The 12,900-nt window shown below is 44.5% G+C and overlaps 1 protein-coding gene across 8 annotated transcripts in view; it reads left to right on the top strand.

Annotated features, from left to right (window-relative positions):
- The first annotated feature begins 1,375 nt into the window (after positions 1-1,375).
- Positions 1,376-12,900, top strand: part of LOC111844420 (triple functional domain protein-like) — a 99,561-nt gene continuing 88,036 nt past the window's right edge. For 3 of the 8 annotated variants that reach the window (XR_002838388.2, XM_023812898.2, XM_023812892.2), the window contains exon 1: positions 1,377-1,621. Coding sequence is in view for 3 of the 8 variants with exons in the window: in XM_023812898.2 (XP_023668666.2) it covers positions 1,552-1,621 (70 nt within the window). In the remaining 5 variants the exon portion in view is untranslated. Of the gene's footprint in view, positions 1,622-9,302; positions 9,406-9,448; positions 9,731-12,900 lie in introns of those variants that run through there. The other 5 variants (XM_023812943.2, XM_023812914.2, XM_023812906.2 and 2 more) reach the window with 5 other exon arrangements.

Raw genomic sequence — 12,900 nt, 5'->3', positions numbered from 1 at the left:
TCAGTATCAAGTTTGTATCATGAAACACCAGGTCTGTAGTTTTAGAATAGGATCTTTAAGAGATTACTACAGTTACTTTGATTAAAAAACATAAACTGGAATTTGTTCTGCATGATAACCTTCTATAAAGCATGATTTTTGGTATTATAATTTTGTTTGGCATGTTTGTAATGTTGCTTTGTAAGTTAAATGGCTGCAAGTGTTGCTTCCGGTTTGTTAGAGTCCCTCCGAAGTTTTTTTATTGGTATTTGGAAAAGTAAGAATGAACATAAACGTTATTATTTACTGCAGACATTGTCTTCCAAAATATAACCATTTAGCAAAGCTCAATACATGTTATACATTTCTATTAATGGTTCACACTTTGTAAACACAATAAAAAGTATGTGTTAAAAATGATATAAATGTGCAGTTATTTAGAAATGCTTGTTTTATCAGTGGGGAAAATACAATTTTGAAAATCATGCAACAGTAAATTACAATAAGTTTTTTTTAACATTGTTATTAATCGAAGACTGTGACTTTAAAACACAAAACAAAACTGATGAGAGACAATGTTCTGTTCACAGGGGCGGTATTTACAGAAAGGCAGCCGTCCTTGTCTTTCATGTAATCTGCACCTGTTGTTGTTGCAACTAGGATAAGGACGGATCAGATAGATGGCTTTATAGGTGTAACACGTTATAGGGCAAGATAAACTAGAGATTTGGTGCAATTTCAATCAGTACTCTATTAAGTCTGTGTGGGGTCATACCATCACACACCATGTAGTAAAGGCACATGCTTCAGTGCACAGCTTAAAATGAAAGTGTGTCATTGTTAATGATTTCAAGGGAGAGGGGGTAAATAATTAGGTAAATATTTTAAATCAAGGACTGCCAGTTCCAGAACAGAGAACATATACAAAGGCCCAACAGATAATAATCTTTGGAATAATGCATCTTACCAAACAGACCAGAAGCTACGGCGAGTGAGAAATTACCCTGTAAATCACCACAGTCTGAAAACAAGGGAAGATACAGAGTCATAGACAGTGTTGGGGTCAGATTCAACACCCTGATACTAGCATTTATTTAATTAGGTTTTCATTACCATGATTACTAATCAGATATAGCCTATAACGCCTATAATAAAAGATAAACGTATTAACCAAGTGTGGTGCAAGACAGAATTTAAGGTCAAGAATTGTTATTTAATGCGTTTACAGATTTTCTTAGTGAAAATGATATAGAAAATACGCATGATCTCAGTTGTTCGTCTTCCCTCCTTTGCAGCGCGCTTATTATTAAGCACTTTTCTGCTCGGTGGTGCTGCTGCAGGGATCTCCAGCCCCTTCACTCATGATCTTCATCGACCTGCTCACTAGCGCCGCCGGACGGACGCTGGGTAAAACGTATTTTCCAAGATGGAGGATGTTCTTCGCCTTAACCACGGAGCGGTGACTTTGCGTGTCGCTATATAGGCGATCCAGCAAAGGGCTGTCTTTTCCCCCGTGCATAACGCCAGCTTTCAGTCCTTTTGGGATTTACATTCAGCGCCTGATTGCGAGCCATGAGCTCCGGGGAGGGAGCGGATGAGACGGCGAAGGACGCGGCCGATATAGCGGCGTTTTTCAAGTCCGGTAAGGCGACTGGGAGAGACGTGCGCGGCTCCTGAGGCAGGAGCGACACCCCGTATATAAATGCGGGGGGACATTGTTACAAGAGGGGATTAACAAAAGGGGATGCCGAGGGGAAGAGATGGGACATGCACTCGATAGTGTGTCCCGTGCCCAGCTCGCTTAGTATGTTTATTTAAACATTATCTTAAATGAAAATGGCAGCAAAATTTAGATCAGGTAACCTTTACTGGTTAATTTGTATCATCCGCACTGTCAACAACAGGGGCTGGAGCGATGCATGCAGGATCGGTCCGTAACATGCAGCAAAGGGGGAGGCTTTACATGCATACTGCATACAGGCTGAATCGTTGAATATTGCAAATATAACTGCACCATCTTGCTTTTGGAGAAAATGTATTATTTTAAATGTAATTCTATGTCTGCATGATGGTATTGCCAGAGGACCATGCGCTATCTAGCTTGATGCTCTCAGTATGATGTTCCAGCTAATAATATAATAAAGCTATTTTAGGATCAGCATTAGGGTCCAGCAGCTTGTTATTACGCTTTTAAGGGTTAGTGTTTTATTATAACGTATGAGGGATTAGTGCATTTTCGAAAGTATTTGCAGAGAACATGGGCCACATATGGGATGCGATGCCCGCCTAGTGTTATTGTGCTTTTCGATCCATCTATGGTGCGTAAATGGCCCGGAGCCGGTGTCCGGGTGCTGCGTCCTCGGCCGCGGGGGTCCGCAGGTCGCCTCCCGGCATTGTGTCTGCTGGGAGGCGGGGTTGTTGTAAACGTAACCTGAAAACGAGCTTTGGGGAGGAATCTCGCCTCTTATCCGCCTTTGATGGACTGACAGCCCGGCGTGTATTTCCTGGACCTTTGAGTCACGTTATTGGGAGTCGTTCCTGGACTTACAGGGTCTGAATAGCCATCGTCACTTTGAAATATAAGAATGGAAAATAGAGTGATGATGCATTATTTTCGGAGGAAAGCTGTATTGTACGTATCGAAAATACTGGGGATGCTACCTTTCTGTGTATTATAAATGAATTACCTCGGAGAGCTACTGCTTTTGCAAAGGTCTTGCGTGCAGGTTAAAGTTGGGACAGTTTTTTTGCCTTTATCTGAGGGTCTGGCAGTATTCAATGACAGTGTTCTTGTGGTCTATTGTCATTTGTACAATAAAATATTTGCAGGAATACCTCCCTGCAGAGTTAACAAATACTGATGATGAACAGTAAGCAGCAAATAACAAGAGTGAGAACGTCTGGGATACTGATGTTAGCTAGCGGGATGTTTTTTCTCTCCCTCAATCCTGCCGCCCTGTCCTCGCTTCGGCTAGCAGGAAGTGCCGTCGCCGTGGCGAATCATGTCCCCCGACCTGCGTAGTCATGGCACCCTTCATCCGGAGCCGGACGGGACCGGCTGAGGTGAAATTCCCGTCCCCCGGGAGGATGTGTAGGCTGCGGGGGCTGCGGGGGCCACCAGGGCTCCCCCACCCTTCGCCACCGCGCACATCATCCTCGCTGCTTGGGATGTGGCTGCGTGGTGCAGCATGTAACACAAGATTACAGTTTCAGACGCTTCGGTTTAAAGCATCCAGTGCTGCATATGTGCGAGATAAGGGCGCGTTTTAACCCGTGTGATAGTTTTACGTAGCTCATGAAAATCATGACGGTCATTTAGTGCATATTAAAATTATACCGTCAATTTTTATATACCTATGAAAATTATTGGGTAAATTTTGATATGCAGTACCAGGAATATCAGCCTACTCGTATACCGCAGGTTTTTTATTGATTTCGTAGTTCAGAAATTGATCCTATTTGGTGTGTGCCTCTTGGATATTGTGTATCGTTAAGATGTTTCTTTTTCGGATGTACATCTGACTTGAAATTCATTGACAGTCCCATTCATGCTTATTTTTCCACATCATCTGAATATTAAATGCTAATAATATTAGCTTTAACTCCAATATACATAACTAAAAATGCTAAGCCTGCCTGTTTATGCACGAACGGTTTGTTTCCCTGTTCTGTAGCTAATGGTCTTTATATGTACTTGCCCTGTTGCGGTAAGTATTAACACTCTTCTCTAACAGCTCTGAATGCCTCTTCCCTTCAAAGCCATCTTCTTCAATCACTCCTCCGTAACTTCAGTCCAGGAGAACATCAGTGTCATTAGCAGCCCAAGGCAGGAGAGCCAGCTTGTTGTCGTAGGACATGTTTAAAGCGCGTCGATTCAGATCAGGCCTCGGAATAGATTTTATCTTGAAGGTATCTTTGGTGTTCAAAGAGCAGAGAGCCGCTGATCTGGGGCATTTGTGGATGGGAAGATATATGCTCAGTCCTCTTTTAGAAAGCCGTGCTGCCATTAAAACGTCATGTCGAAGAATATATTAGAAGTATGTGGTTCTGTTTAGTTGAAAGTCATCTGTTTGGCCTTAGTATAGTATAATTTTTCAAGGATTACAAATAATACTAAAAAATAACTTTCTGTTGTAGAATAATGAAATGGTGTTATTTTTTTTGCTGATACAACGTGAATTACAGGGAAACATTAACTGTTCGAGACACAGAAGTGTTGAGATTTTTTTGTTTTAAGGATGTGAACTTGTAATGCTGAGGTCTAACCTATATTTTGTCCTATGTTTAAATGGACAAATCTAATATATATGGGCAAGCGGTTCTCGTAGTTGGTACATACCTGAATTGTGTGTGCCTGTGTATAAATCAAGGACTACAAACACAGAAATACAGATGTTGGGGGAAGTTCTCGTATGTGAAAATACTTCTTTTTCACATTTTTGTCAATTTTGGTTCATCAGCCTTCATGTGTTTTTATGGGTTCTTTTGGTCACGTATTGCAAGGGAAAATAAACGTGAAGTCACATTTACATATATGGGAGTTAGACTAGTGTTGCATGTATGTGGAAATTTTGGCTGATACAGATATATTTTTGTTTAATATTATCGATAATGGTTTAACCTCTGAGCCCCGCAGATCTGTAGTGAATCTGATGTTATGTGAGCAGTGACTTAGGAGACTGAAGGGATGTTCTAAGTGGTGAATGAGCTGATGGAATCCCTCATCCTCCACTACGGAGAATGGCTGATGCAGTCTCCTTTATTTTACTAGTTATGTCTTTTACACTGGTGCTGCTAACTTTGAACACTGGATAAAATCTAAAAATCGGCTGGCAGTTTCCACAGATATCGACACAACAGTCAGATGCTGATATTTAGAATTTTTTTAAATTTTAACCGATATATTGTGCATCTCTCTGTTACGCCATAGGTGCTCTGTGAGGGCCTGTCATGCACTTCGTCCTGGGTCCCTTTGATTTCCAGCATAATCACTGCATCACAGTGACCCTGACTGGTCACTCCTAACTCCTAAGCCAGCGTGCCTGCCTTGGGAATGAAGATAGAAGGGTGGACTGGATCCAGAGCTTTAGGCAAGAGATCTTTGGTGTCTTAAGTACAGACACTCCTCACTTAACGACCGAGTTCTGTTCCTACGACTAGGTCGTTAAGCGAATTGGTCAATAATTGAGGAGTCGCCCCTTACCGATATTTCAAGCACTGGTAGTGGGTTTGTGTCAACTGTCTTAAGTGCTTTAATGTCATCTTTGCACCATTTATAACATTTTTAATAGATTTATAAATGATTATAGAGTAGTGCTCTGTATACTGTGATAAACAGAGGGGAGGAAATTAACTCTAATATACATTACTTTGGCTTGCATACTGTAAATACAGGTAATCAGATATTGCGAGCTCTAATGTAGTGAATACTGAGCAATTGTGGGAATGAGACCGAGACTGAGACTGAGAAATGGTGACGCAAAATGAGATGCTTGATGCTGAGATGCCGCGCTGCTGTTTCCATGACCAATGTTCTCGTGGAGCGTACAGTAGCGACTGGTCGGAGAGCCGGTCGTAAGTCCGGGTGGACCTTAAGTTCATTAAGTGAGGAGTGTCAGTACATACCCTTCACTGCAGGTGCAGAAACTAAGAAACTGGTGTGATGATACCTTTGCGTGAAGAACACGTGATCTATGAAAGTGTTCAGCAACATACATTCTGTCCACGAGATCAATATCTCTTCAGAGAATGTCCCACAGCTCACCACAGGTTTAAAGAAATGGAGGCCGTCCCTGTTTTAATAACCATGGAAACAGTTTAACAGGCTGATCTGAGCTTGTGGCCAACATGGTGGCTCAGTAGGCAGCACTGCTGCCTCACACCTCCGGTGATGGGAGTCCAAACCCCATCTCTGCTGAGTCTGTGCGGAGTTTGCATGTCCTCCTTGTGATTCGCAAGTTCCTTCTGGGTGCTTCACTTTCCTCCTGAAGTGACATGATCTTAGATGAAAAGGCATCTCTGAATTGCCCATTGTGTGTGTCCTGTGATAGACGGGCATCCCGTCCAGGGCGTCCCCCAGCCCTGTGCCCTGTGATGGACTGGCATCCTGTCCAGGGTGTCCCCCGGCCCTGTGTCCTGTGATGGACTGGCATCCTGTCCAGCGTGTCCCCCAGCCCTGTGCCCTGTGATGGACTGGCATCCTGTCCAGGGTGTCCCCCAGCCCTGTGCCCTGTGATGGACTGGCATCCTGTCCAGGGTGTCCCCCGGCCCTGTGTCCTGTGATGGACTGGCATCCTGTCCAGCGTGTCCCCCAGCCCTGTGCCCTGTGATGGACTGGCATCCTGTCCAGGGTGTCCCCCGGCCCTGTGTCCTGTGATGGACTGGCATCCTGTCCAGCGTGTCCCCCGGCCCTGTGCCATGTGATGGACTGGCATCCTGTCCAGGGTGTCCCCCAGCCCTGTGCCTTGTGATGGACTGGCATCCTGTCCAGGGTGACCCCCAGCCCTGTGTCCTGTGATAGACCTGGTGTCCTGACCAGGGACAGGACACCAGTATATCACCAGTCTGTTCCTTTTGTCCTGTGCTGCTTGGAATAAGCTCTGGAACCAGTTGGAAGATGGATAGATGGATGATCTAAGCTTGCTGTGATTTAGCGTTGAGGCAGGAACACTTGTTGTTCACGCATTTTTCACTGCCCATCAGAACCACCCTGGCTTTCTGTGAGGTTGGCCGTTAATTTGCTCTCACAGGGCGCCTCTGCTAATGAGTCAGAATCAGTGTCTCCTCATGCTGTTATTCCCTGGTACGTAGTTGTTATGCTAAACCATACAATTCAGTTAGCCGTTTCTTTCCAGAAGATCTCACCTGCTTTCCATCTGAGATCGCAGCCATGGCCCAACAAAGGTTCCCAGTACAGCCTTCCCAGTATTTGCATTATTTATTTTTTTGAATGTCAAATTAAGTAATCAGAGAAAGGCCGAAATTATCAAGTGTTTTTAGCCCAGCCTAAGGAATCCAATTTCCTCAAATATCACTAGAGCTATGAAGAGTTCAAAAAAATAAGAAACAACGATTTGGACTAATAAATAATCAAAACAGTTTAATGTAATGAAGTTTTATTGTTTTCGCATGTTGTACCAAGGTGTTGTGTTTTTGCTAAAACTGTAATGCTTGCACTGCTGTTTTTCTGTATGTGTCGGCTGAAAAATGTTACATCAAGGAAATGGTCCATAAACCAAAATTCTGATATGACAGTTTAAGGCTTGTTACGGCAAAAAATGTAATCCAGTTATCATAGATTAAGGGATTGCTGTACAAACAAAACTGATATCAGCATTCTGAGGGTCCTGAAAGTTGTATAATATACATAAACAGATGCTACATTTCTATTGCATGTAACACTGAGCTTTTTCTTATTACATTCATATGAGCTACTGATCTCTTCTCTATTCAAGTCTTTCAACAGTTATTTTCACCATTTTCTGTTATTTTTTGTTTCACATGTGTCAAAGTCTGCCCAATAATGGACCGGCATTCCATCCAGGGTTTCCCCTGCCTTTATCCACTCAATTCTTCTCATTCATCCCCTGCCTCATTCCATCCAAGGTGTACCTGTCTTATGTCTCATGTCGCCCAGGATATTCCGTTCCTCATTCACCCCAGGGTGTCCTGGTCCCCTGCCTCATTCACACCAGTGTGTCCCGGTCCCCTGTCTCATTCACCCCAGTGTGTCCCAGTCCCCTGACTCGGTTTGCCAAGGGTGTCCCCTGCCTCATTCACCCCAGTGTGTCCTGGTCCTCTGCCTTGGTTTGCCCAAGGTGTCCCCTGCCTCATTCACCCCAGTGTGTCCCGGTCCTCTGCCTTGGTTTGCCAAGGTGTCCCCTGCCTCATTCACCCCAGTGTGTCCCAGTCCCCTGCCTTGGTTTGCCCAAGGTGTCCCCTACCTCATTCACCCCAGTGTGTCCTGGTTCCCTGCCTTATTCACCCCAGTGTGTCCTGGTCCCCTGACTCGGTTTGCCCAGGGTGTCCCCTGCCTTATTCACCCCAGTGTATCCTGGTCCCCTGCCTCATTCACCCCAGTGTGTCCTGGTCCCCTGACTCGGTTTGCCCAGGGTGTCCCCTGCCTCATTCACCCCAGTGTGTCCCGGTCCCCTGCCTCATTCACCCCACTGTATCCCAGTCCCCTGGCTCGGTTTGCCCAGGGTGTCCCCTGCCTCATTCACCCCAATGTGTCCCAGTCCCCTGACTCGGTTTGCCCAGGGTGTCCCCTGCCTCATTCACCCCAGTGTGTCCTGATCCCCTGCCTCATTCACCCCAGTGTGTCCTGGTCCCCTGCCTCATTCACCCCAGTGTGTCCTGGTCCCCTGACTCGGTTTGCCCAGGGTGTCCCCTGTCCTGGTCCTCTGCCTTGGTTTGCCCAAGGTGTCCCCTGCCTCATTCACCCCAGTGTATCCCAGTCCCCTGGCTCAGTTTGCCCAGGGTGTCTCCTGCCTCATTCACCCCAGTGTGTCCCAGTCCCCTGCCTCGGTTTGCCCAGGGTGTCCCCTGTCTCATACCATCTAGTGGGATGTCCTGGATGTCCTGTGCCTCACCCCCCCCCAGTGTGTCCCCATTCCCTGCCTCATGCCCCCCAGTGTATCTCCGTCTCCTACCCCGTGTCGCCTGGGGTGTCCCCTGCCTCGTGCCACGCAGGGTGTCCCCCTCCCCTGCCTCATGCCACCCAAGGTGTCACCCCCCCCCACCTTGTGTCACCCCGAGAGTCCCTGTCCCCTGACTCGTGCCGCCCCCCCGGATGACCCCTACCCGTGCTGCCCGGGACGTCTCCTGCTTCGTGCCTATCTCCCGCCTTGTCCTGTTGTTTTTTCCTAACTGAGATGCTGATTAAATTTAAACCTAATGCTGAATGACCACAATAATAGGCAAAAAACATCAGTTTCATTAATTTTGCAAATGCATTGCTATTTGTTAAATTAAATAGTTTTTTTCCCCCATGGCAGCCTTTCCAAATAGCTTTAAGAAGATGAACCGACTTGACACCCGTACTAGCAATGCAGGTTATATGCAGTATAAAGAAATGATTTTTTTAGCTTCTGGATTAGTAATTAATTATGTTACTTTGCTTAGCCAGTTTAACACCCGCGTGTAAAGCAGGCTCTCGTGAAACTTGATAAACCATTTGAGACGCAGTTGTCCCGGTGCTTGACCTCTCACCTTCTGTGCCCCGTGGCTCTTTCAGCAGGGGGCGGGTTTATTCTTAGGGCCCAGACGCGTTCCTCTGGGCGTGGGAGCCGGGGCGTCTCTCACTTTATGCTCTCAGGTTATAAGTGCGCTATCATAGCCCACTTAGTACACTTAACAACGTGGGAAGGGACATTCAGCACTTGGCAGGGACAGGGACGGCTGAGGACGTGACCTTGTAAGGTGAAGGTTGGTGGTTCTGTGGGATGCCCTCTAGTGGTGGAGTGGAGATATGCGATATTTTAGCCTTTATTGAGAGAGTCACTTTTAATAATTTAGGTTCCCAGGTTGACGTCAATTTGCATTTGTGTGTGTCACCTGTTTTCTTTTTGTCCCACACCCCATCGTCTCTTCTGGTGACTGAAAACTTTTATATCTGACTCGATAATTAGATCTTGGTGGAAAACGGAAGGGATAACTGGAAAACCTTCCAGTGAAAACCTTTCTGTGAATGTCTCCGCATTCGGTCGATGAATTGGCATTTGTGCTTATTTTGCTGCCAGACATCAAAGCTGTAAGTAAAGGGTTTGGGGTGTGAGTGTGTGGTTTTGGGGGGGGGGGGGGGGGGGGGCACAGGGGGTGTGGAAACCATATGAGTATCCCACTTCTTCGTTGGGTTTCATCGCTGTGTACAGAATCTCTTTTGTTGGAAGACCAAATGGGGAATTATGATCTCTGTACCCCACAAGTGTGCTGGACTCCTTAAAACCTGCTTTCATGAAGTTGTCCTTGTAATTTGGAATCTTTATTTTCGGAATTTTATTGACAAAAAAATTCACGCAAAAAAATATCAGGACAATTTATAATTTTATACATACTTTTAACACCGGATTACAGTTAGAAGCAGCATGGGTTGGAATGAAGGGTGAAATAAATAGTCGGGCTGCAAAAAAACGATTATTTTGTTAATCGATTAATCGTGTTTTTTTAATAAAAAAAAAAAAAAAATTGACATATTTTTAAATCCTTTTGTAATTAAAAAAATGCACACAGTATAAAGAATCCTGATTTTAAAGTCAAACAAACAATGATCTGCAGTCTCACTGTCTCCGCCATATTTAGCTTGCTAACGACCAAGCGTGAACCACAACGGCACGCAGGAAAGCGAAGTATGAACTAGGCTTAACGCACCTACGTTAACGTTACTAGGTGGTGATGTCATTGTATGCAGTTAACGCAGCAAACTGATGCAACCAATCCATGACAAAATTTTTATTAGCAACTATTGTCGTGGTTATCGATTAGTTGTTACAGCCCTAATAAATAGTTAATGTAAGTAAGTAAACAGGAATGTTGCTACTATGAATTATCAAATTCCAGCTGCCTAAAGTGCAAAGTGTCTGTTGTTAGCAGACCAATTACTGTTAGTGAGGGACACAGCTGTCTGGGGAAATAAAACTGTCCCTGTGTTTGGTGAATTTTGGCTGTCTTTGTTGATAATACTCAGAATCTAACAGCCATTTTAATCTGACCGTTTCAGGCTGTTCGGTATGACGGATAGGCCACACGTAACTGCCGTTAGTGGGAAACGAATTTCCAAAAACGAAGTAAATAGCAGAAAGCGAGCGGCTGTGTTAGTTTCGCAGCGGATTGCAGTCGTCGTCTTCTGATGAGCCGGGGAGATTTTCTGGTTGGAATATTCCAGAAATGAGTTGCACAGCTGGAGCCAAGTGTGAGGAAAATGGAGTTATGTAATACTTCGCCTTCCACCAAAGAGTTTAGCTGGCCGGGCTGCGAAGAGAAGTTGTAGGACAGCTGCAGTCTGTTTGGCATACATGCAATCCTTCTGATCATGGCCGCCCCCCCGCTGATAGGGTATGGGAGCTGATGGCCCCCCCGGCCATCGGTGCCTCCAGCAGCTCACTTTTGCGCGAAGCATTGAGGCAGTTTGTCGCCAGCTCTGTCCACTCACCTCTGACGCTCGATCAGAGTCTCGATTCATCTCAACTAAGAGGCGCCGGGGCAAAGAAGAGCTCTGAGGTTTTAAACACAATTCCCTGCTCTTAACTGAACTCTAGATTTAATCTAGATGCCATAATTTGGATTTAAAATGGTTTCATTATGAAGCGTCGGTGAGAAATATCATCATGTCTTTATTTACAATAAACCAGAGGAATGATCTGGTCAATCAGATGTGTGTTTTTAATCAACATGGCTCTGAAATGAAATGCACTTCTGAAGTTAGGCATCTCCCCCATCTGCTCGCAGTTTGAGGGAACAGTGAATTCATCTTCAATAAGAACATAATGCAGCTTTAGCTGGCATTTAGGCTTTCAGTCTTTGAGTCCAAAGCGCTGTGATACCCACCCATGGTCATCCTGCAGCTAGAAATAAATATCTGATGTTTGCCCTGCATTGCAGCCCTGGCCCTGATTATGTATTAATAGAGCCCCTCTGGCTGGGGGGAGGGAGTGTGAATTGTGAGGTAAGATGTGGAAAGAAGTGGAATGGGTCAGTGCCCAAGTCATGCGAATTTTTTTTTTTTTGTGGTCCAGAAGCCTATTGATGGGATCCCTGCATTATATAAAGTTACTATAAGATACCCTGTGGTTTTGATCCGGTTGTGTGTATGAGTGGGCGCCACAGGCTGGTGCCGCTCAGTCTGTTCGCTATGAAACGGTGTCGATTGGTCCTGAAATCTCCTTTTGAGAGCACAAATAAGAGGAGGGGTCTGTACGCTGTTTGTAACTTATTAGGAAAGATTATTTTTACTGGAATCAGTTGGTCCGTATTAATGACTCACTAGGCTTATTACACTGTACGGTACCTAATGACTCACTGTACTTATTACACTGTAAGTACCTAATGACTCACTATGCTTTTTACACTGTACAGTACCTAATGACTCACTGTGCTTATTACACTGTACAGTACCTAATGACTCACTGTACTTATTACACTGTAAGTACCTAATGACTCACTATGCTTTTTACACTGTACAGTACCTAATGACTCACTGTACTTATTACACTGTAAGTACCTAATGACTCACTATGCTTTTTACACTGTAAGTACCTAATGACTCACTATGCTTTTTACACTGTACAGTACCTAATGACTCACTGTACTTATTACACTGTAAGTACCTAATGACTCACTATGCTTTTTACACTGTAAGTACCTAATTACTCATTATGCTTTTTACACTGTACAGTACCTAATGACTCACTGTACTTATTACACTGTAAGTACCTAATGACTCACTGTGCTTATTACACTGTACAGTACCTAATGACTCACTGTACTTATTACACTGTAAGTACCTAATGACTCACTATGCTTTTTACACTGTACAGTACCTAATGACTCACTATGCTTTTTACACTGTACAGTACCTATTGTATTTATTCCAACATTCCTTGCACTGACATGCACTCTTGCACTTTTTAAATACATTTTTTAACTACATGTGCACATTGTATACATCAACCAGACTGTATGTGTCCATTGTCTTATCTTAACTGTGTATGTATCCATTATGTTTGACAGCCATTGGCATCCAGAGACAAGTTCCCTCTGTGTGTGTGTGTGTGTGCGCATGTGAACATAATTGGCCAATACACCTAATTCTGATATTACACATTCTTGCTACATATTTCCTAGGATTACATACTACTAAATAGAGGAGACTTTGCATCTGTGCTTGTACTCTGCTTGTAATTCCTTTCCCTGTTCAAAATCATA

This window comes from Paramormyrops kingsleyae, chromosome 9 (genome assembly GCF_048594095.1).
Source record: "Paramormyrops kingsleyae isolate MSU_618 chromosome 9, PKINGS_0.4, whole genome shotgun sequence".
In the NCBI taxonomy this organism is placed as follows: Eukaryota; Metazoa; Chordata; class Actinopteri; order Osteoglossiformes; family Mormyridae; genus Paramormyrops; species Paramormyrops kingsleyae.
This window is presented reverse-complemented; position numbering and strand designations above follow the sequence as displayed.